The sequence below is a fragment of the Saimiri boliviensis genome, chromosome 10 (genome assembly GCF_048565385.1).
Source record: "Saimiri boliviensis isolate mSaiBol1 chromosome 10, mSaiBol1.pri, whole genome shotgun sequence".
Taxonomy (NCBI): Eukaryota; Metazoa; Chordata; class Mammalia; order Primates; family Cebidae; genus Saimiri; species Saimiri boliviensis.
In genome coordinates, this window is record NC_133458.1 from 54,142,769 (window position 1) to 54,168,152 (window position 25,384).

Sequence of the window (25,384 nt, forward strand, 5' to 3'; positions counted from 1 at the left end):
TTCAGGAGTTAGAGGTTCACCAGGAAGTGTTGTTTCATTTTAGAAAGTTTGGTCAGCTGACCACAGCTTTCCGGCAGTTTCTGGCCTTGCAAAAAATAACTTTTTTCCATATATTGGTTGAGCTGTCTTAAACTAAGCAAGTGACTCTTTTCCTGTACTGTATTTGTTTTTGCAGAGAAGTGTGAATTCTGCACCTCTGTTACTAATTTGAGAGTCTTTGTTTTATTTTTGTAATTGGAGGTAAAGATAATTGATGTTATTCTGGCTTAATATGTTAACACTGGAACTTAATATTCTCAGTTTTACTGTATGTTTTTATTTTGTTTTATTTATTTATTTATTTATTTTGAGACTGAGTCTTGTTCTGTCGTGCAATGGCATGATCTAGGCCCACTACAACCTCCACCTCCTGAGTTCAAGTGATTCTCCTGCCTTAGACTCCCAAGTAGCTGGGATTATAAATTCACACCACCACATCCAGCTAATTTTTGTTTTTTTTTTTTTTTTTTTTTTTTTTTTTTTTTTTTGAGACGGAGTTTCGCTCTTGTTACCCAGGCTGGAGTACAATGGCGTGATCTCGGCTCACCGCAACCTCCGTCTTCTGGGTTCAAGCAATTCTCCTGCCTCAAACTCCTAGGTAGCTGGGACTACAGGTGTGCGCCACTATGCCCAGCTAATTTTTGTATTTTTAGTATAGACGGGGTTTCACCATGTTGACCAGGGTGGTCTCGATCTTTTGACCTCGTGACCCGCCCGCCTCGGCTAATTTTTGTATTTTTAGTAGAGGTGGGTTTCACCACTTTAAACAGGCTGGTCTCGAACTCCTGATCTCAGGTGATCCGTCCATCTGGGCCATCCAAAGTGCTGAGATTATAGGTGTCAGCCACTGTGCCTGGCTTACTGTATGTTTTTATTATATATTATGGGATAATGAGATTAGTGATGGATTGCTTTGTAATACTTTGGGAGTCTGGGTTTGGCAGAGTTTGCCCCTATGAAGATTAAGTGGGACTGTGGTGATTGTGTTTTCTTAAATCATAACCAGATGAAGGAAGACATGGTTGGGAGCTATAGTTTTAATATCTAGGTTTTGGAATTTTAGGGTAATTTACTGTAGGGACAAAGTGTTTGAAATTGGGATTGATGGAACCTCAATGGAACCAGTGACTGCCTAAGTTAAATATGTAGAGGGACATTAGATAACAGAATGGGTAAAAGAAGGTTAGGGCCTTGTCAGTTGAAACAAAAATAATCAAACCTAGAACACTTTCCATTTATTGAATTAGACGTTTTCATTTCAATAAAATTAATATATATGACAAAATTTTATTGTCCTCCTAATTTAAGTGGGATTCTACTTTTATTTCCATAAAAATACACTTTCAGGGTAGATAAGGGGTAGACTTGCTTTACAAGTTTGTATTTTCTCACTAAGGGACAAGAGACAAGAAAAAAAAATCGTTTGCTTATTATCTAGGCTATGCCAAAAAAGTGAACAGGCTTTTTTAATTATATTTTTTTCATTTAATTTATTATTTACCATATTTATTATTTTAAAACATAAAGTCTGTAGTACAAGGTTTTATTTTAAAACATTCTCAAAATTAAAGACTTGCTACACCCATTCAGGGAAGATTATCTAGCTGTATTGGAAAGATCTCCTTTGCCTAGTTGATGGAACCTAGGAATTGAATGAACTTCAGCTTCTCTGACTTAAAGCTGCCCTATTGTGAAGTAGAAATGAAGTGTAAGCAATATATTCTTAAGTATACTGTTCAATTCTGATTTACATAGAAGATCTAAACAGTTTATTTACTCCGTACTGTTTGTTAATGGGATTATGCTGATAGTAGGTAGTACTAACAGAATAAGAAGATACCATCTAAATCTGGGAATTCATGTTCTTCCTGGGATGGTGTATGTGCATATCTAAATACTTACTGTACATTGGGATATGTTCTAGATAAGAGGGGTATATAAAGTGGTTAGAGATGAGGAAGTAGATGATGGGCCTGTATGCCAGTACTACTATCAGGAAAAATTTCATGAAGATGATTTCTGTATTGGGCTAGTAGAAAGCAGGGAGTTTGCTTGGCAGACAAATAGGAGAATAAGTGAAGCATAGATTTTGACATGAGCAAAGCACAGAATCATTTTATAACCCCAAGATTCGTAAGACTGGCCCTATTTACGTCAAAGTTATTTTCTTTATTATCAATCCTAAGTTAGCTTCAAATGAAGAGGCATAGCCGTGCATTTCTGAAAAAGATGAGAGAGAATTAGTCTGTTATGCAGCAGTGGGTGAACAGTAAGCAAAGATGGGAAGATAAATATTGAAAGGCAAAGCTGCATATTTTGCAACTAAAGGTACACATCGCAATTGAATAGTTGAAAGACCCTTTGGTTGTTATAGCTGCTTGGAATCATTATTGTTAGTGATATGCATGTTTTTCTTTTCGTTAGTTTTTTTTTTTTTTTTTTTTTTTTTTTTTTTTGAGACAGAGCTCTTGTCTCACAGGCTGGAGTGTAGTGGCATGATGTCCACTCACTGCATGAAAAGGCTACCCAGCCCCTGAATAACTGAGACTACAGGCTCATGCCACTAGGCTTGGCTAATTTTTGCATTTTTAGTAGAGATGGGGTTTCACCATGTTGGCCAGGCTGGTCTTGAGCTCCTGACCTCAAGTGATCTGCCCACCTCTGCTTCCTAAAGTGCTAGGATTACAGGCATGAGCCACCATACCTGGCCAATATGAACATTTTTATATATTAGTAAAGTTAGAGATAAAACAGTGATAAGGTAGTGTTACTTTGATATAGTATAGTGTGGAAATTATACTCTTGAGTTTATACTACAATTAATTTGTATTTGGGGTTTTAAGAATTATTTTGGTTTAGTTATCATGCAACTTGTATTGTAGGGTTAAATTAATACTATTAAGATGGTGTGGTTTTTCTGACTGAGTACAGTTAAAATTTTGAAATATAAAGCCAGATTAATTTATTTACTTAACAACGGTTATTGAATGCCGTCTATGTCCCAAACCTGCTACCTTTGAAAATTTAAGTGAATTCTCCAGTAATTGCCTCAGAAATTTTTCAGAGCAATTAGGTAAAAGGAGTATGATTTTATGGTTTAGGTAGTCTTAATATTTTGCTACAATATAACTCTTAAGTGTAAAGTAATTACATTTTTATTTATGTAAGATATAGTTTTAATATTTGTATATTCTTATATGCATATTTACTAAAAGTTGTGTCTTAAGAAATTCATGTTGTTTTAAGTGTTACAACATTGAGGAATTTGGGGCAGTGGTGTGTGGTCTAATAACAGAACATGAGAGATCTTCAGCTTTGATATTTAATTTCTTTATATCCCATCTTATCCCAAAAGGAATTTCACTTAGCTTAATTTCCATTTTAGTTCCGGTGGGTTTTTTTGTGCTAATTTATTGTTTTCTTAATTGTCCTGATTTAAAATCCAGCCAGAAAATTAAATTTGATACTTGTCTGTCTAAATGTATTTTTACTTCAAAGTCTGTTCAGTAAATATAAAGAGAATTAGCTGTATTTTAGAAATGATGGTAACAAGACTTGCTCATGAGGAGAAGAGTAAGATAAAGGAATAAATCAAGGATAAGTGTTAGGTTTTTGGCTTGAGCTACTGTTGAATGGTGGTGCTGTTTGGGCATGTCTGTGATGCCCATTACACATCCAGTGGACAGACTAGTAGATGGCTTTTTGAATCTGGAGAGATTTAACAAACTTTAAACATTCTTGGGAGCTTAAATGAACAATGAACTGTTCTACCCTTTTAAGAACTTGAATCTTGACACACAAATGGTTAGCTTAAAGTCACATTGCATGTGATTTTTGGAAACTTTTGAGAATCTATTTATTTAGGATTAGGGGAATACAAGTTTAATGTTTTAAGAAATAAAAACTGTTTAAAACAAAGTGAATATTAAACTCGAATTTTTTTGCATCAAATTTTTTTTTTTTTTTTTTTTTTTTTTTTTTTTTTTTTGAGATGGAGTTTCGCTCTTGTTACCCAGGCTGGAGTGCAATGGCGTGATCTCGGCTCACCGCAACCTCCGCCTCCTGGGCTCAGGCAATTCTCCTGCCTCAGCCTCCTAAGTAGCTGGGATTACAGGCACGCGCCACCACGCCCAGCTAGTTGTTTTTTTTTTTTTTTTGTATTTTTAGTAGAGACGGGGTTTCACCATGTTGACCAGGATGGTCTCGATCTCTCGACCTCGTGATCCACCTGCCTCGGCCTCCCAAAGTGCTGGGATTACAGGCTTGAGCCACCGCGCCCGGCCTTGCATCAAAAATTCTAAGTATTAAATATGTTTCTCTCACTTGTCTGAGAGGCTTAATAAATCTTCAGTGCAATTTTTAATGAGAGTTTTGCTTTGTATTAGGTATTAGTCTATAAAGTCCAATAAGATAGTCTAATCTCTGCCTTCAGTTTTATAGATTAGAGGACAAGACAGACAAATACTGAAATACTTATGAAATACTTTTCACAAGTGGCCATAGAACAAGGTATTACAGACTCATTGCAGAGGGCTGAGGAGCAGTAAAGGAGGGAAGGTTCAAGAAAGCCTTTACAAAGGAAATAACACTTCAGCCAGAGCCCTACTCACCAGTAAAAGCAAAAATTTTGCAACTTTGATGTTTAAGACGTGGAAGATTGCTGCTAGTAGTAGTTGGGGTAATGCTATATGACTGAAACATCACACTCTAGCAAGAGAGATTATAAGAAGAGGCTAGAAAATTGGACAGGCAACATTCAACATATTTTATAATCAAAGATTTGGTAATTTTTTTTAGAGATGATAGACATATAGAATAATTTTTAAATGGGACTAAAATGGTCAGACTTGCCATTGTAGAACAGTAATAAAGGAATACAGTTATTTTTGGAATTCATTTATGTGACTTTTTTTTTTTTCCGAGATGGAGTCTTGCTCTGTGGCCCAGGCTAGAGTGCAGTGGCACAATCTCAGCTCACTGCAGCCTCTGCCACCCAGGTTCAAGCGGTTCTCCTGTCTCAGTCTCCCAAGTAGCTGGGATTACAGGTGCCCACCATCACGCCTGGCTAATTTTTGTTGTTTTATTAGAGACAGGGCTTCACTATCTTGGCCAGGCCAAATGTTTAGAGCAGTAATAAAGAAGTACAGTTATTTTTGGAATTCATATTTGAAGTCCTCGTGATCCATCGGCTGGGCCTCTCAAAGTGCTGGGATTAGAGGCGTGAGCCACTGCACCCATTGGTATAACTTTTTAAAGATCTCTGGGGTAGACTGGTGTGGTGGCTCACGCCTGTAATCCCAGCACTTTGGGAGGCTAAGGTGGGCAGATTGCTTCTGTCCAGGAGCTTGAGACCAGCCTGGACAGCATGGCGAAACCCCATCTCTACAAAAAATACAAAAAGCCAGGGTGGTGGTGTGTGCCTGTAGTCCCAGCTACTCGCTGAGGGATGCTGAGGTGGAAGAATTACCTGAGCCCAGGAGTTTGAGGCAGCAGTGAGCTCTGCTCACACCACTGCACTCCATCCAGGGTAGCAGAGTTGAGACCCTGTTTCAGTAAAGATCTTCACAGGTAGACTTAATTGCAATGTCTTTTTTAAAGGATTTATTTGCTTACCTTTTTTTTAAAAGTCACACATGGTAAAGGATGTGGTGAGTACCTATAACTTAATACATATACTATTAAGCTATATTTTTGCCCAGTTAAGACAGTAAATGATTAAAAATTCTGTCTTGCTTTAGGATTTTATTTATTGTATTACATAATAAAAAGAATTATTTTATTAGTGTGTAGTGCTGTTCTCATAATATATGAATAAGGTTTCTTAGTATATTATGTCACATTCCTCAAAAGTATAGAATTTTTTTCTGTTTCTTTCCTAGTAACAGCTTCATCAGAGACAATAAAATGGTGATCAGGAAATTAAAATGAAATTATATGTGTAGATACTTTGTTTCATAGAGTTTAAATGAACTTTGGTGCTACTTCTATTCAAGAACTATTTGAACATTAATATTGATGTAGTGTTTAAAAAAAAAAACTGCTCTAGGCCAAATCAGATCTTAATCTGGCAGTATTTTGTACTCACAGAGTTTATAGTTTAATGGTACGTAAAATGTATTCTCTTTATATATTTATCATAAGAGTAAAAAATGTCAAGTGTTCTGAGAGTACATATAAAGGTGAAAGAACTCAGAGGGGAAGATTACGTCTGGATGAAGGACCTCAGAAACTGTAGGAGCTAGGGCTTAAAATTAAAAGAGGTAAGATTTGGAGGTGTGCAAGTGGGGAGACCACCAAGAAGCAAAGAAGAAGCATACACAGACAGAGAAAGATTATCACGGGAGTTTTTTTCAGTAGAATCTTAACTTTAAAAAATGCAAATTATTAGGTTCTACCTCAGACCTACTGAATCAGAAACTGTAGGGGTGAGGCCTAGCAAATGTGGTCCTCCAAGTGATTCTGAAGCACACCCAAATTTGACAGGTGGATACATTGGCCTGGAATATGCAATTCTTTTTGATCTTCGATCTAGGAAAGGTTCTAAAGAAACAAATCTGAAGTAACAACATTTAAAGAGTTCCAGTAATTAGCTCAATAATAATAGTTAACATTTATTGAGCCATTTTATTTTTTTGAGTGGAGGTTATTATCTCCATTACTAGGCTTTTTGTTGAATGGAGGTTATTATCTCCATTTTATAGATGAGATAGCTGGTGGGGGGTGGGAGTTAAATATTTTAATTGTCACAAAGCTAGAAAGTACCAGATCCAGAATTTTAATTTATGTAGCTTACTATAAAGCTGACTTTTTTTTGGTATGAAATAAATTCCAATTGAAGTTATCTTTTAAAAGTACAAATGAGTATTTGGACACTAAAGATCTCAAGGTTCATTATATGAGAAATGTAAAGTTATTTTACATGTAAGCTTTGTTTTGCACATTTCTCAATAACATCATTTGTCAGGTAAAAGAAGGAAAGTTTGGAATGGGCCGGACGTGGTGACTCACACACATTCCCAGCACTTTGGGGTGTTGAGGAAGGAGGATTGCTGGAGCCCAGGAGTTCAAGACTGGCCTCTGCAATATATGTGAGGACACTCCCAACCCTATAAAAAAAAAAAATAATATATTAGCTGGACTTGGTGACATGAGCCTGTGGTTTCAGCTACTTTGGAGGCTGAGGCAGGAGGATCATTTGAACATGGGAGTTTGAAGCTGTGGTAAGCCATAATAATGGCCCAGCACTCCAGTTGGGACAACAGAGTGAGTCCCCATCTGTGAATGAATGAATGAAGAATGAATGAATGAATGTATGAAAGAAAGAAAGAGAGAAAACTTCTAGCTTAGAGTGATTGTACCAGGTATTCCTGAGGTACATTCACATTTTATAATAAAACTCAGCCACTCTTTGTACTTGTATTTTTTTTCTCATTGACACTGACCTAAGATGTATTCCTTTCCCCTGTTTCTGCAACTGTTTAAGTTGATATCCTTCTGTGTGTCAGATTCAAATATAATATTTTGAAATGCACTAATACTATAAATATCGAAAAATACATCTTTTCAGATACTTGATTTTTGAGCAGAGAAAATACAAAAGTTATAATTAAATATGCAAGATATGTAACCATAAGGATCTTTGTTAATATGGAATAATGATATAATAAACAGTCTTTTCTACTTTCCTTTTTTATTTATGTGCAGTGTTTTTGAACAGGCAGTATAGTCATACAACCCAAAAGGTATGAAAAGACAAATAGTAATGCCTCCTTCCCATCTGTTTCCCGTAGGTACCTGTTTTCCTTCCCCACAGACACGTACTTTGTTAATAGTTTTTCTTCCAGAGATGATAATGTGCATATGTACAAGCAAATACAAATAGGTGTTTATTTCCCTTTAATACCAATAATAGTATATTACATATATTCATACTACCCTGTGTATATAATGTACACTATTGTTTCCTGCTTTTTACACATAATATATATTTTTCAGATGTTGTCATCTCACTGTATATAAAAAGCTTACTCATTTGTTTTTCAGCTCTCTCATATTTGATGGTATGAGTAAAACAAATTACGCCAGTCCTAGAGGTTTCTTTGTAGTTTTTTGCCATTATTAGCAATGCTGCAGTGGTTGCGTGGGTGGAACACTTAAGGTCAGGATTTTGAGACCAGCCTAGCCAACATGGTGAAACCCTGTCTCTACAAAAAATATAAAAATAAGCCAGGTATGGTGGCACGTGCCTATAGTCCCAGCTACTCGGGAGGCTGAGACACAAGAATTGCTTGAACCCAGGAGGCAGAGGTTGCAGTGGGCCGAGATCCACCACTGCATTCCAGCCTGGGTGACAGAGCAAGATCCTGTCTCAAACCACCCCCTGCCACACACACAAAACAAAAACAGTGCTGCGGTATTTAACTTTGTATATAAGTCATAGTCATGTCATCTATGTCCCATTTTTATCTGGAGGACAGAGTTGTGGAAGTACTTTGGATTCTTGGATTGAGGAGTTACGTGCATTTGTAATTGCCAAATTACACTCCTTAGGGATTGGTTGGAGTTGGGTTTAATCTTCCTTTCCACCAACATTGTATTGAAGTTCTAATTTCCCCATACTATCATCAATAACCCATTTACTTTATTTTTTTAGTTTTTGTGAAGACAGGGTCTTGCCTTGTTAACCATGTTGGTCTTGAACTCCTCCAGACTTCAGGCAGTCCTCCCACTTTGGCCTCCCAAAGTGCTTAGGATTACAAGTGTGAGCTGCCATGCTCGGCCCCCACTTACTTTTGAATACAGTTTTTCCCCTCACATATATATATATTTGGAGAACTCTATTACCACAGAAAATGACAAGAAATAGCATCATAAATCTGGGGAATTTTACTTTGACATTGTGCCAGTGCAGAATAAGATTCTAGTATAATCTTCATCATTAAGAAAAAAATGTATTCCTGTTGTAGGTCTCTAGTATTGTGATGATAAAATTTAGTAGTTTTTCAAAGAAAAAAGTTTACCATTCTTAATGTAAGTGGCTATTTGTAATTTTAAGTGCTTTATGTCTAAGAAGATCATAACAATAAGGCAAGAATCTTACATTAGAGCTCTATCTAGGATTTCTTGAAAAGTGGGAAAGAGATAAGAGGGAAGATGTGCTTTAAAAGAGTTATCATGGAAGAAGAAAATTTCAAAAATATTTCTTAAAATATAGTCAGTTTTAGTTCCTTAAGTATCAGCATCACAAACAGCAAAAATAATATAGTGAGAAAGTTAAATTTTACCAGATTTACTTTTCATTTTACTTCTATTTAATAATTTGTTGAATGGTAAAACCAGAATACTTTCAATATGTCTTTAGGGCTGAAAGAGAAAGTAGGTTCCTTTGAAATTAAATTTCAGCAATGTAGTTGTGTAGAATTTAAACAATTCACAATACTGACTTTCAGTGCTTCTGAAAGCAGGAAGTGTATTACTGGCACACAGAAATATTCTAGCCCAAAGAACATCCCTACTGCCATATGTGGTAAGAATTTGTCACTAACCCACAAACTACTTCTGTAATGCAGTGAATAAGCAGAATTGGTCTTTGTTGGACATTTCCAATTCAGTATGAAAGAACTTTGTTTTGCAGTTTCTTAAAAGAAATTATTTGCTTATGCCTTGGGAGAAAGCCTGGCATATCATGGGTGCTCATGGTTTATTGAGAGAAGAAATAAAGAAACCTGTACATAACTCTTTTAGGCATGATTTTAAAACTTGGTTATTGTGACCCTTAGTTAAAACACTGAAATTACTCGAGTGTGTTGAAGACTGAGTTAAATATTCTGACTCAGCTATTTTATATTACTTTTATTCTATTTGCCTTCTTTGCTGCTCATGTGAAGTAAATATGAATCTTATGTTTGCACTTAGGCTATGAAAGAAATTATCCTTTGGGTTAATTATTAAGAGATGGGGAAATTAAGAACTCAGAGACAGGAAAATGAGTTGTGAGGAATTGAGGTCAGCAAATTTTATTAAAAATTTTAAAATATCAACTGTTTCTCTAAACTTTAATTTTTATTTTTTGTATTTTAAGCGGTTAAGAAGATTGTCTACCAAATATAGAACAGAAAAGATATATCCCACAGCCACTGGAGAAAAAGAAGAAAATGTTAAAAAGAACAGATATAAGGACATACTGCCATGTAAGTATGAAATGCCCTTGATAGAACACATAGAAATGCTAATTAGCCTTTTGTAACCTACCTAGCTTCATTCTTCCTCAGTTTGATTGTTAAGGAAGTACTAATTAGCTTATCTTTCAAAGTACACTAAAAGATAATAATTCATAATTGTGCTTTTTGTTTTTCCTTCTGATCGTAATTTTTAATTTTTTTCCTTTAAGTATCATAGTTGCTCTAATACTAAATTACTTTTAAATACTGTAAATCTGAGTGAAAATATGTATTGTGAACTCTGTTCAAAGACATAATTGCATTAAAATAATAGACAACTAAATATATTTTCTAAAATGCTAACAATATTATTTTTCGTACATCCACAAGAACCTTAACTGATTAATTATGCATGAAAAAATGAACCATAGGATGACTCAAACATCTGTGTGTCTACTATTCTCAGCAATCTGAATATGTATCTCTAAGCATATGTCTTAGATTGATAGCATTACATTCTAATAATAATATTATAATTATTTTATTTCTTTCTTTCTTTATTTATTTAAATAGAAGTGAGGGGGTCTCACCGTGTTGCCCAGGCTGGTCTCAAATTTCTAAGCTCATGTGACCCTTCCACCTCAGCCTCCCAAAGTGTTGAGGTTACAGGTATAAGCCACTGCACCTGGCCTGTATTCTTAAATAGCATATTTTTCTGGCAAAATAACTAACTCTGAAAGTATACTTAAAGTATGCCCTCACTTATCCAATAAAAGCTGTACGTCATACTTGCTATCTTTTAAAGCTGCCGGTAGTCTTCCTTTCTTCAAGTATCTTGAAATATCTATATTCCGTTACATCATTTCCTCAGTTCTCATACATTCTTAAAGCTTGTTCTCTCTAAAATGTCCTTAAAGTTCTAGGTGAATTTTTTTTTTTTGAGACGGAGTCTTGCTCTGTCGCCCAGGCCAGAGTGTAGTGGCACGATCTTGGGTCACTGCAACCTCTGCCTCCCAGGTTCAAGCGATTCTTGTGCTTCAGCCTCCTGAATAGCTAGGTCTACAGGCACCTGGCACTACGTCTGGCTAATGTTTTGTATTTTAGTAGAGACAGGGTTTCACCATGTTGCCCAGGGCAGTGACTTTTTCATTGCCAGATTTGGTGGTCTTTTTTTATTCTTTCTTCTAACAGGAAGAATATTGATTATTCAAGAATATTGAACTATTTTGATGCCACTGATAAATCCCTATTTTTGAAAATTTCTTCTTCCATAACTCTTTTAAAGCATGCACCCCTTCTCTTATCTCTTTCCTTCTTTTCTCCACTAACTTCTTTGCCTCAATTTAATCCTTCATCTTTTTGTTGTTCTACATTATTATCAGCTGTGGGATGTATGGATAGCCTGTGTTGGCAGAATTAACAAGTGGCAACATAGCATAATGGTAAAGCATTCTGATTCTGGAAGTTGAAATCCTGACTTCCCCACTTGATAGCTCTGTGACCTTGGACTTATCCTCTCTGTGCCTTGGTTTCGTCATCCTTAAAATGAAGATTATATTAATACTATTTAGGATTATTTGCGCAATAGGTTAATATTAATGCTTAAAAGTGTACCTAGCACACAGTAACTTCTCATTAAGCTTTTTTGCAAAGTACTCTCCACTTTTCTCACTCATTGTCTTAGTCCATTCAAGCTGCTATTACAGAAATACCGTGAACAGGGTGGCTTATTAATAACAGACATTTATTTCTTAAAGTTCTGGAGACTGAGAAGTCCAAGATGAAGGCACCTGCAGATTTGCTGTCTGGTGAAGGTTCACTCTGGTTCATAGATGATGCCTTCTCACTGCACCTCACAAGGTGGAAGGGGCAAACAAGCTCCCTCGGGCCTCTTCAGTAAAGGCCGGTAATCCTGTTCACCAGACATGACCTAAACATCTCCTAAAGGCCCCATTAATACTGCTGCATTGGAATTTAGGTTTTAACAGACGAATTTGGGAGGGACACAAACATTGACACCATAGCACCAGTCTGCTTCAGAATAGGGGATGACACGGCTTTCTGGATACTTTGTATTAAACAAAATAATCTTAAGATGATTTTACATTGCTCTGGAATTATTAATGTACACATTCAAAGAATTAGTCTATCCAATTCCTTTTTCTGTCATCTAGGGAAATCTTAAACAGCCGTAGGTTTCTGTTTTCATATGTTGTTTCATTTCTTTCTTTGTATTTGTTTCATTTTGTTTTTATGTGATGGAGTCTCACTCTCTCCCCTAGGCTGGAGTGCAGTGGTGTGATGTTGGCTCACTACAACCTCCACCTCCCGGGTTCAAGCTGTTCTCCTGCCTCAGCTTCCCAAGTAGCTGGGATTACAGGCACCCGCCACCACACCTGGCTAATTTTTGTATTTTTAGTAGAAATGGGATTTCCCCATGTTGGCCAGGCTAGTCTCGAACTCCTGACTTCAGTTCATCTGCCTACCTTGGCATTTACTCATTTTACAGAAAGCTTTGAGCATGTGCTATATGCTGGCACTACAACAAAAAAACTGGCAAAAATCTCTGCCCTTGTGGAGCTTATGTTTTAGTCAAGGTCTTGTTAGACAGTACAAATTAACATATATGGTCTGCCATGTGGTGATTAGTGTTATTGAGAATATAGTTGGAATGAAGAATGTTAAAATAATCACCCAGGTTCTTCCTCGCTACTTCTAGTTTTCGGTGCTTTGCCGGGTTTTAATGGTGGCCAACATCATGGGTGCTGTGGCTTTCTCCATACGGTGTCACAGGAGCTAAGGGTGCTGCTTAAGGAACTGCAGAAAATTCAGACAGGACACTCAGTCTGCTGTGGCAGTGGAATGTGACAGAAAAGCCAGGCAGGAAGGTGGGGAGCAATCCTCAAGGTCCTGGCTGACCAACCATTGAACAGGGCTTGGTGTATCATTGCTTCTGGGCCTTTTTAGTGGACAGAACGGGGATGGATATACACCTGTTTATTTGAAATTATGCATTTGTTCCATATTCCAACTCCAGCCCACCCCTTCTTTGCCCAAGTTGCTCTGTGGTCAAGTGAGTGAGAACAGGTGGCTACATTTACATTTACAGACTTGTTGCTCACCGCTTCCAGTCGCATGGTGCTTCACACCTCTTCAGTACATGTGCTTATTTGAACCCAGAGCCTTGGCTTTGAAATCATACAACCCCAGTTTCAAATGTGCTGCCACTTGAGTTTTGTGATTTAGGTGTACTCCTGTCTGTGCATAGCGATATAAAATTCTGTGCTTAGAGGAAACATTGATTTCATGATAGCTATTTCTTACTAATTCTATACTTTTGAACCTGAGATGCTATCTATAATGCTCTGTTTTTATTTCTTTTTAATCGATTGGCAAACTTTTAATTCCCTGAGACCCAGCTTGTTACATCTCTGAAGACTGCTGATATCCTCAAGATGGCCCTTACTCCCTTTCTTTGCTTTTACTTTACTATGGCTATATGGACAACATTATTGTGCTTATTACATACAACAAATATTTATTGAATGAATCATATTAAAATTCACATTTAAAGTGCTAAAAAATCAAAATACACATGATATGCTGTGTAAGTAGCATAATGTTGATTTTTAAATTCTCTTTAATATGCTATGAGTACATAGTAGAAAGCAGTGACTACCAAATTTGCCTGTGTTTTAGAATTTAATGGGAAGTTTTAAAAAGGGCATTTCTGAATTTTCTAAATCCGGTTTTGAATTTGCTAAATTAAACTTACTGCAAGATATAGTACTCCAGAAATCTTGGACTTTAATTTGCTTTCCCTAGCTGTTGAATTATTGGGGGTAGATGAAATAAGATTCGTAAAATGTTAGTAATTATTGAAGCTGGGTAATGGATATACAAAGATTCATTATACTGTTCTATTTTGGTGTATGCTTAAAATTTTCCATCTTAGAAAATTTTTTTTAAAAAGGAAATTACCAGCCTACATGTAGCCAGCCTGGCACTAGTCTCCCAAACTATCTCCCAAAACTAGTCTCCCATACTGTCATTTGGGAGCCACTATTCTCATTTGGATTTACAGTCACCAGAAACATTTGCTGAGGACGCAGTGGTAAACCAGCTATTGTATTCTGCCTTTGAGATACTTTGAATAGAGGCTAATATGCCATATGAATAAGGGTAATTAGCTGAGACTCCTTATTACTGGCAAACATGGTAAGAGGAAGCTCTCTGTAGTTATTCAGCCATCATTATCCTAACTGAATATTCTATTCTCATTTTCCAGAAACATAGTGGATTTTTTTCTTTCTTTCTTTCTTTCGGTATGTGTATTTCCTATCCCAAATGACATATAAAAGGGGGAATGGAACATATAAGGTGGCATGACAAAGGACTGACAAACATTGACAGAGTATTGACAAACATTTGTAAATATTCTGTTTCTTAGAATATAGTGAGGAGATGAATAATTTTCACCAGAAGCCAGTATGTTTTCCTTATATGTCTCTTCCTACAAATTTAAAAAAAAAAACTCTTTAAAAAATAAATTTATTAATTAAATTAGCAGAACTGGGCCTTAGTGCTCTGTATAAACTTTGAGCCTATGAAAAATAAATTAGTTACTATTATTTGTTCTTTAAAACTTTGCTAAGAAGTTTATTCATGTCTGTTAACATTTCAGTATTTCCTTTTGTATTTTAACTGCCTTTAATACTCATTCATGGATTAGAAGGGATTCTAATGTAATGCATTTTTACGTATTATATGTTATGGTCCCTTCTAATCCAGAGACAACAAATATTAAGCAATTCTTCTTTAGAATTTCATAATCTCAAAGCATCTAACCTAAAATATTTGTTAACTAAAAAGGGGAAGGCAGTAACATTTCCTTTTGATAAACAAGGAGTACCATATTAACCAAGTGACCATGGTTAGAATCACAATTACTAAGCCATATGCGTATCATGTATTATGCATCACAAGTACTAAGGCATGTGTGTATCATGTGTTGTACTGAGAGGGACGCAACATCATTCTGTGATATTACCAAAAATCCCCAACTTCATTCCAATCATTTTTTAAAAAATCAATTAGAAAAACTTTTTTAGATTGAAGGAGACGAAGGAGAAATAAAAATTGTTATTATTTTGAGATGGAGTCTCACTCTGTCACCCAGGCTGGAGTATAGTGGTGCAGTCTCAGAGCACTGCAACCTCCCACTTCCTTGGTTCAAGCAAATCTCCTGCCTCAGCCTCCCAGGTAGCTGAGATAACAGGCATGTGCCACAATGCCCTGCTAATTTTTTTTTGTATTTTTAGTAGAGATGGGATTTCACCATGTTGGCCAGGCTGGTCTCAAACTCCTGACCTCATGTGATCCACCTGCCTTTACCTCCCAAAGTGCTGGGATTACAGGTGTGGGCCACTACGTCCAGCCACTAAAAATTAAATTTGAGAACCTTGAAAGAGATAAAAGATTAGAAAACACTGGTTTTGCATATAGTCTTGTTTAATTAATAGTTTTATAACTGTTAATATTGTGATATTGATCATTGTCGTATCGTTATATAAGATGTTGCTATTAGAGGAAGCTCAGTGAGAGGTATATGGAAATTCTGTATACTGTTTTTGCAGTTTTACTGTAAATCTAAAATTAGTTCTAAATAAAAAGTTTTAAATATCAGCACAAACTGGAAAAAACTATTTGTACCTCTTGTGACAGAGGGCTGATTTTTTTCTTTTTACATGGATTTTATAAAAAATCAGTAGGACGAAACAGACATGGAAAAATGGGAAAAGTGTGTAAACAAGTGGTTTATGGAAAAAAAGTACACATAACACAAATATATTAAAATATACGCTCTTTGCATAATCCAAGAGATGGACAATAAAACAAGACATTTTTACTTTTTGGTTTGTCAGTGATGAAAAGTTAATACCCAGTCACCCTTATTAAATAACACTTGAATAAATTGTTACATACCTTTTAGAAGGCAAGTAGCAATTCCTCTCTTAGGAATTTATCCTACAACAACACTGGTAACAGCCATATATACATGTTAGTGTTCATTGTAGTAATGTTTTTAATAGGGAAAAAAATGGCTCATCAGTAGAGTATCCAGTTAAATAAAGAATGAAACATTCACATGATGGAATTCTCTGTTAAACTAAAAAGAGTAAGATAGCCAAGTGCAAGCTGGGTGCAGTGGTTCACACCTGTAATTCCAACACTTTGGGAGCCTGAGGCAGGAACAACTCTAGCTCAGAAGTTTTAGGTTATAACGAGCTATGATCGCACCATTGTACTTCAGCCTGCATGACAGAGCGAGACCTTGTCTCTATATTTTAAAATAATGAGGTAAATCTTTTTGTGCTTTGGGAAGAGTTCCACCATGTACTGTAAGCTGAAAACGATACAAAACAGCATGTTTAGGATGCTTGGATTTGTGTAGTAGTTTTTCAAAGTATATAGCTGTATGTGTACACAAAGTATGTTTGGAAGGGGAAAAGAAACTTTAATATAGTATCCGGTTGGGAGAGAGCCCTGGAATTGAAGAGCAGGGGAGGCTTACTTTTTATTTTATACCTTTCTTTAAGGTCTAATTTTAAAAAAATTATATATGTATGCTCTTTTTAAAAAATAAGTAAATCAGTAAAAACTGAAAAGAAAAATATTATTTATAAAATTTTTTGTAAAGATTTTTTACTTTAAGCTACATTACCTAATAATACATATTTTTAGCCAAGAGCAGTGTTGAGCACTTTTTATATAATCTCAGTTTACTTAATTTGTTATAATTTAGTTTTTATGGTTTCTTGTGAAATATGAAAGTTAGATTTTCTAATAAGAATTTTAGCATATGGGCTTGTATATCACTGCAACCTGATATGTTTCGTATTCATCAGCAACCTGGTATGTTTGTTAAAGCTGCAGGGGCTGAAACCTTAGATTCTGCTCTATTAAATCAGGGATGATGCCCTGGAATTTGAATTTTAAAAGAGTGCCAGAGATTATTCTTATTGCAACTTTAATACACTGCTTTACACCACTGGTGGTGGTGGTTTGTTTGTTTGTTTTGAGACAGGGTCTTACTCTGTCGCCTGGGCTGGAGTGCAGTGGCTCAATCTTGGTTCACTGTAGCCCCCACCTCCCAGGTTCAAGCAATTCTCCTGCTTCAGCCTCCCAAGTCACTAGGATTACTGGTGCCTGCCAGGTCATGGTTGTTTTAAAATTTATTTTATTTCCCTTCAATGTAATGTTAGAAATTACCCTGCTGGTACCTAGAGTGCATTTTCATTCATTGTTTTTTAAAGTAAATGTTCTTAAGCTATCTATTTAACCTTACTTAGACTTTGTTAGAAAATACCTGTGTGTCAACCATGCATATTTTATGAATTTTTTTTCTTGTAGTTGATCACAGCCGAGTTAAATTGACATTAAAGACTCCTTCACAAGATTCAGACTATATCAATGCAAATTTTATAAAGGTATGTACACTTTAAATGGTGTTTCTCTGTTGTAGTAATGTCTTTCTACATACTAGTTTTGTAAAAACTTTTTGAATTGCTCAAACATACCAACAGCAAGAGAAATAAAAATAAAACCATTCTCCTGGCACATTGTTTTTATATGCTTTCCTTCTAGCCTCCTTATTCATATAGTTAAATAGTTTGTGCTTAGTTTTGTGATAGCAGAGATAACATTTTCTTTTTTATTTCTACTTTCCCATGGAAGTCTTACATATTACTAAATAATCTACTCAGTCATCGCTTTGGGTTTGTGTGCACAAATGAAAATGATTATTGCCTGTTGTTGACCCATATAGGTTGTTTCCAATTTTTTTAAATAATAATATTTCAGTAAACGTCTTTGTTCTTTTGAATAATTTCTTGGGATAAATTACTACAGGTGGAATTGCTGGATAATATTGATTTAAAATTCTGGAATGTAGCCTCAAATATAAAACTTTTGGCAGTTGTCACTGTTTCAGGTGGCAACCCAAAATCCAAGATAAAATTGTCTCTTTTATATAACCTTTGTTTGGATACCCTTTGAAAAGCAGTCAAGTTCTTTAGGTTATCAATAGCAGTAGATGAAAACTGCCACTTGATTCAGTTTAAATAAAAGCCTTTTTTTTCCATTAGCTTATCTGTGTTTTTAAATCTTTCAAGTGATATGATAGTATAATTTTCACTTATATATGGTGTTTATACATATTTGCATATGATGTTTTTGTTGATAAAAATGTTAACTGATAAAAGTTTATGTGAGGCTGGGCACAGTGGCTCATGCCTATAATCCCAACACTTTGGGAGACAGAGGCAGGTGGATCACCTGAAGTCAGGAGTTTGAGACCAGCCTGGCCAACATGGTGAAACCCCCCGGCTCTACTAAAAATATACAAATTAGCCAGGTGTGGTGGCGCATGCCTGTTATCCCAGCTACTTGGGAGGCTGAGGCAGGAAAATCACCAGAACCTGGGAGGTGGAGGTTGCATTGAGCCAAGATCACACCCCACTGCACTCCAGCCTGGGCTACAGAGTAAGACTCTGTCTCAAAAAAAAAAAAAAAAAAAGTTGACGTAGTAAAATTAGTATCTATGCCAACATTCAGCAGTCATGTTTTTAAATAAAAATTTTTTGTTTTAAGAAAGTTAAAAACCAAAATTAATACATTAATTAAAAACTAATAAGTTGATGGTTTGCTATTTCAGATTTTATCCATGTTCATATTCTTTTATAAGGGTGTTTGTTAAAAGTTACAGTTTTTAATTATGCTTAATCACACTGATAAATTGTATGAGTCAGTTATGTGTCAGTTTTAGTATTTTATTCAATGACCCTGTTTGGTATATTCTCATGTTCATTATTAAAAACTTGTATGGTAGATGTTTGATGAACTTTTAAGCTGAATAGATAATGGAAGATAGCTATGGAAAAAACTAAGAAAGAACTGTTTACTAGTTTTGGTATTGTTTTAGAATCAGAGCATGCTTTGTATTTCTCCTACACTTAGCCTCGTTGAGTAGGTATTAGGGCTTTTGTTTTTAATGCCTAGATAAGTAATAATTTTTAATTAGCATAAGGCAGTTCTTAATTACCTTTTCTGTGCACCATATCCAGTAAACACACAGAAGTAATAACAGTCATCAGAAGTGAATTGAATATATTTTGCCATGCTTTATTTAATGTACTGTAAGAGATACATTGTTTGGAAATGGTTTAAGTTAAAACAACAATATTACTAATAAAATTTGAAACCTTTTATTTTAGGTAATGAAATATTTCTGATAATCAAAATAAATGTGAACTTTGCTTTTAACCATTTTTAGGGTGTCTATGGGCCAAAAGCATATGTAGCAACTCAAGGACCTTTAGCAAATACAGTAATAGATTTTTGGAGGATGATATGGGAATACAATGTTGTGGTAAGTAATTTACTTTTTACAATAATTTTGAGAACTATATATGTAATGACATATAGGATGTTTTACTGAATAAGGAATGAGGGTTTTTTTTTTTTAAATCCATAATGATGTTTACTTATTGCTGATGTTTACTAAAAAGATGGACACTGATTTTTAGGATGTCTCATTAAATTTCTACAAACTAGGCTAAATATTTTAAGAAGGTATGATAATAGTTTAAATGTTGTCCTAAGTCAATAACTAATGATACAACTATCAAACAACTTATAAAAAAGCAGGAAAGGATCAGTGCTCTAATAGGTCAATAAAATACTTGATAGTACAGCTATACTCATTTGAGTCCCTCTTCTTAGGAAAATACATGTAAACACCTCACTGCAAACAATTATATACGGTGTTTATATACGGTGTAAGGGAGTTTGTTTCATCTGCCCCTGGAGTTCATTAATTGCCCTTTTGTTCTTTTGGATGAAGGGAATAATGTGCCTTTAGATTTGGAAGCAGAGGGAAATGAGTTGGAATAGTGCAAAGAGCTACCCTGTACTGCTGTGTATTACTCTTGAAACCTAAGCATGTGCGTTGACACTTTTCATTGTGTGGGTGTAGAAAATTAGTAATGTGGAATTTTCATTTTTTTCTTAAGGCTTTTTAATGGAATTGTCATGCTCTAAAGCAGGCGTCCCCAAACTTTTTACACAGGGGGCCAGTTCACTGTCCCTCAGACCGTCGGAGGGCCGCCACATACTGTGCTCCTCTCACCGACCACCAATGAAAGAGGTGCTCCTTCCTGAAGTGCGGGGGGGGGGGGGGGGGGAATAAATGGCCTCAGGGGACGCCTGATCTAAAGCATTGACATCCTCTGGTCTTTGAAAGATTAAAGAAAGGGGGGCAGTTTTCCAGTTATTTATATTTGCTGTACTTCACTTTAAAAACTACATGTGCTCGTGGATTGACTAAGAAGAGCATAAAGAAAGTTTTTGGATGATGGGAAGATCCTATATATTGATAAAATTTGTGTTGCACAGATGCATGCGTTTGTCCAAACTCAGAATGTTCACTTTAGGATTTGCAAATTTCATTGTATGTAAAATTTACCTCAAGGAAAAAATACTAGAAAGAATATTAAAAATTACTGTGTTCTAGATAATAATATGCATGCTGAAGTATTCTGTGGAGAGTATACTGATGTTTAAGACTTAATTTGAAATGCATTTTTAAGGCCAGGCATGGTGGCCTATGTCTGTAATCCCAGCACTTTGGGAGGCCAAGGCAGGCAGATCACCTCAGGTCAGGAATGTGAGACCCTGACCTGGCCAACATGGTGAAACCCCTTCTCTACTAAAAATACAAAAAAATTGGCTGGACATGGTGGTGAGTGCCTGTAATCCTAGCTACTTGGGAGGCTGAGGCAGGAGAATTACTTGAACCCAGGAGGCGGAGATCGCGCCAGTGCACTCCAGCCTCAGCTAGACCCCTTCTCAAGAAAAAAAAAAAAAAAAAAGAAATGCATTTTTAAAATAAGATGAATTGATAGAGGGATAGCTATGTGATAAAACATGGTTAAATGTGAATGATAGAATATAGTTGATGGCTATACAGTGTTAATTATAAAATTCTTTCAATTATGCTGTGTGTTTGAAAGTTTATAAAATGGGGAAAAGCAGATGTAATCACCTTTAAAAATTGTGTTAAATGCATTCAATATTTCAGTAATACTAAATGTATTTTTAATTAATAGTGCTATTTATAAGTAGGTAAATATCCTAAAAGTGGTATTTTAATATAATTTCAGAAGTCACAAAGTAAATCTGTAAGATTCACATAATTTAATTCAAATCAAATAAATCATGTTAATTAGAACCAGTTTAGTGTGTTGGTATATAGTTAGCCCTTGTTTGGAAAGCCTAATTTTGATAATTTCTTTAACTTACACATTTAATATTGAAACAGGTTTTTTAGGCAAGCCAGTTAAAATTCTCAGGGTGCAAAGTAATTCTTGAAATTTGTATTTTATTAAAAAGTAAAATTGTGTTTGACTGATACATTCTTCATCTCACTCCCCACCATCACTTTTTAGATCATTGTAATGGCGTGCCGAGAATTTGAGATGGGAAGGGTATGTATAACCTATTCCTCTTATTATTTCATTTTAGGGATAAATATTCTTGGTCTTTTATTATTATCATCATCTGAACATAGGCAATTAATGTAGATACTTCTTTTATTTTGGGGTTCTGCTGATGCTTTTATTTCATACAAGGAACAAAATAATCTCTCAAGCATGTTTTCTTTTATATTTTGTAAGTCTATTTTATTATACATAGGCATACCGTGGAGATATTACAGATTCAGTTCCAACCACCACAGTAAATCACATTTTTTGGTTCTTCAGTGAATATAAGTTATATTTATATGGCATTATAGTCTGTTAAATGTTCAGTAGCATTATATGTATAAAACACTTCATGCCTTAAAATTTTTTTTTTTTCTTTTTTGAGACGGAGTTTCGCTCTGTCACCCAGGATGGAGTGCAGTGCTACAATCTCAGCTCACTACAACCTCCGCCTCCCTGATTCAAGTGATTCTCCTGCCTTACCCCCCAAGTAGCTGGGATTGCAGACACCCACCACCACACCCAGCTAATTTTTGTAGTTTTAGTAGAGACGGGGTTTCATCATGCTGGCCAGGCTGGTCTGGAACTCCTGACCTCAGGTGATACACCCGCCTCAGCCTCTCAAACTACTAGGCTTACAGACATGAGCCGCTGCGCCCAGCCATGCCTTAATTTAAAAATACTTTGTTACTAGAAAACATAATGATCATCTTAGCCTTCAGCTAGTTGTAATCTTTATGCTGGTGAAGGGTCTTATTGATGTTGATGGCTGCTGACTGATCAAGGTGGTGTTTGCTGAAGGTTGGAGTAACTGTGGCAAATTTTGATAAAATAAGACAGGGCCAGGCACAGTAGTTCACACTTGTAATCCCAGCACTTTGGGAGGCTGAGGTGGGAGGATCACTTGACCCCAGAAGGTGGCAGCTGCCATGAGCTATGATTAGGCTACTGTACTTCAGCCTGGGCAGAGGGAGACCCCACCTCTAAAAAAGTAAAATAAGAAAATAGTGAAGTTTGCCGCATTAATTGTCTCTTCTTTCATGAAAGACTACTCTGTAGCATGCTGTGCTGTTTAATAGCATTTTACTTATAGTAGAACTACTTTCAAAATTGGAGTCTGTCATTTCAAACTCTTGCACTGCTTTATCAACTAAGTTTATGGTTACCAACTAAATCCTTTGTTGTCATTTCAACAGTGTTCGCAACATCTTCACCAAAACTAGATTCCTTCTCATGGAACTACTTTTTTCTCAACCATAAGAAGCAACTCCATCTATTCCAGGTTTTGTCATGAGATTGTGGCAATTCAGTTCCATCTTCAGGCTCCACTTCTAATTCTCTTGCTGTTTCCACCACATTTGCAGTTACTTCCTCTTCTAAGGTCTTAAACTCCTCCTCAGAGTTATCACGAGGTTTGGAATCAACTTTTTCCAAACTTGTGTGAATGTTGATATTTTGACCTCCTCCCATGAATCATAAATATAATGAATATCATCTAGAATGCTGAATCCTTTGCAGAAGGTTTTCAGTTCACTTTCCCTAGATCCATCAGAGTAATCATTATCTATGGCAGCTTTAGCTTTATAAAATATGTTTTTTAAATAATAAGACTTGAAATTTGAAATTATTCCTTGATCCATAGGCTGCAGAATGGATGTTGTATTAGCAGGCATGAAATTATCATTAATCTCCTTGTACATGTCCATCAGAGCTTTTGGGTCCATTGTAAACAATAATATTTTGAAAGCAATCTTTTTTTTTCTTTTTTCCAAGCAGTAGTCCCCAGTAGTGAGCTTAAAATATTAAATCGTGCTGTAGGGATGGGCTGGGGGTGGGGTTGAAAAAAAAGCATGCTGTAAACAGATGTGCTGACATCCAGGCCTTATTCTATTTATAGAACACAGACAGAGTACAATCTGCATGATTTTAGAGCCTCTAGGATTTTCAGAATGGTAAATGAGCATTGGCTTCAACTTAATGTCACCAGCTGCATTAACCCCTAACAAGAGAGTCATCATGTCCTTTGAAGCTTTGAAGCTAGACATTGACTTTTTTTTCTGTAGCTCTGAAAGTCCTAGATGGCATCTGCTTTCAATATAAGGCTGTTTCATCTACACTGAAAATACGTCATTTAGTATAGCTTGGTTCATCAGTGCTGTTAGCTTAGATCTTTGGATAACTTTCTGCAGTTGCTACGTCCTAATTTGGTGCTTCATCTTGCACTTTTATGTCATGGGAGCAGCTTCTGTCCTTAAAACTCATGAACTAGCCTTTGCTAGCTTCTGACTTTCCTTTTACAGCTTCCTCATGCTTCACAGAAATTAAGGGAGTCAGTGCTTTGCTCTGGATTAGGCTTTGGCTTATAGGAATGTTGTAGCTGGTTTGATCTTCTATCTAGACTACTAAAGCTTTCTCCATGTAAGTAATAGGCTGTTTGACCTACTCAATTGTTTGTGTATTTCCTGGAGTAGCTTTTTAATGTCCTCCAAGAACTTTTCCTTTGCATTCTAAACTTGGCTAGTACAAGAAGCCTACCTTTCTGCCTGTGTCAGTTTTCGACATGCTTTCCTCCTAAGCTTAATCATTTTTAGATTTTTTTATTTAAAGTGAAAAGTATGTGACTCTTTTCACTTGAACACTTTGAGGCCATTGTGGGGTTATTAGTCTTATTTCAGTACTGTGTCTCAGGAAATAGGAAAGCCCAAGGAGAGGAAAAGAGATGGTACAAAAACTTATCAATGGAACAGTGACAACGCTCACAACATCTGTTAAGTTTGCCATTTTATATGGGAGCAATTTGTGGCACCCCAGAACAATTAGAGTAGTAGCTTCAGACATCACTGATCAGATTACAATCACAGATACCATCATAATGAAAAGGTTTGGAATACTGCAAGGGCTACCAACATGTGGCACAGACCTGAATGAGCACATGCTGTTGAAAAAAGGATACCAATATACTTGCTTGGTGCAGGGTTGCCACAAAACTTCAATTTGTAAAATATTCAGTGTCTGAGAAACACGGTAAAATGAGGCATGCCTGTACTTAAAATAACTAATTATGTATTATTACTTAGTAATCTTCAAATATTCAGTAGTGTTTTAAGTGGAATGCCATCTATGGACTAAAATAGAGAGGTATTTTAAAATAGGAATAAGATTGAGCAAGTGAAAATACATGAAATAAAATCTGGTTATCGTTAATATGTCGTTTGAATTTTTGTTTTTTTTGAGACAGTGAGACAGAGTCCTGCCCTGTTGACCAAACTGGAGTGCAGTGGTGCGATCTCTGCTCACTGCAACCTCCATCTCCCAGGTTCAGTTGATTGTTCTGCCTCAGCCTCCCAAATAGTTGGGATCACAGGTACCTGCCACCACAGCCCAGCTAATTTTTGTAGTTTTAATAGAGATGGGGTTTCACCATGTTGGCCAGTCTGGTCTTGAACTCCTGACCTTGGGTGATCACCCACCTCTGTCTCCCAAAGTCCTGGGATTGCAGGCATGAGCCACCACACCTGGCCTGAATATTTCGATTACTCTATTTGCTAATACCACAATATATTTTGCTTGTTTCCTGTCTTCAAAGCTGAGAGAAGATAGTTTCTTACCCTGATTTTCTAACATTGGTATTTTTATGCTATG

At 36.0% G+C, this 25,384-nt stretch overlaps 1 protein-coding gene across 4 annotated transcripts in view; it reads left to right on the forward strand.

The window, feature by feature from the left end:
• The window catches only part of PTPN12 (protein tyrosine phosphatase non-receptor type 12), a 115,948-nt gene that overhangs the window by 31,298 nt on the left and 59,266 nt on the right, over positions 1-25,384 (forward strand). For all 4 annotated transcript variants that reach the window (XM_003921134.4, XM_074379302.1, XM_074379301.1 and 1 more), the window contains exons 2-5: positions 10,121-10,229; positions 17,613-17,689; positions 19,534-19,629; positions 21,707-21,745. In XM_003921134.4, the coding sequence (XP_003921183.1) occupies positions 10,121-10,229; positions 17,613-17,689; positions 19,534-19,629; positions 21,707-21,745 (321 nt within the window). The remainder of the gene's footprint in view (positions 1-10,120; positions 10,230-17,612; positions 17,690-19,533; positions 19,630-21,706; positions 21,746-25,384) is intronic.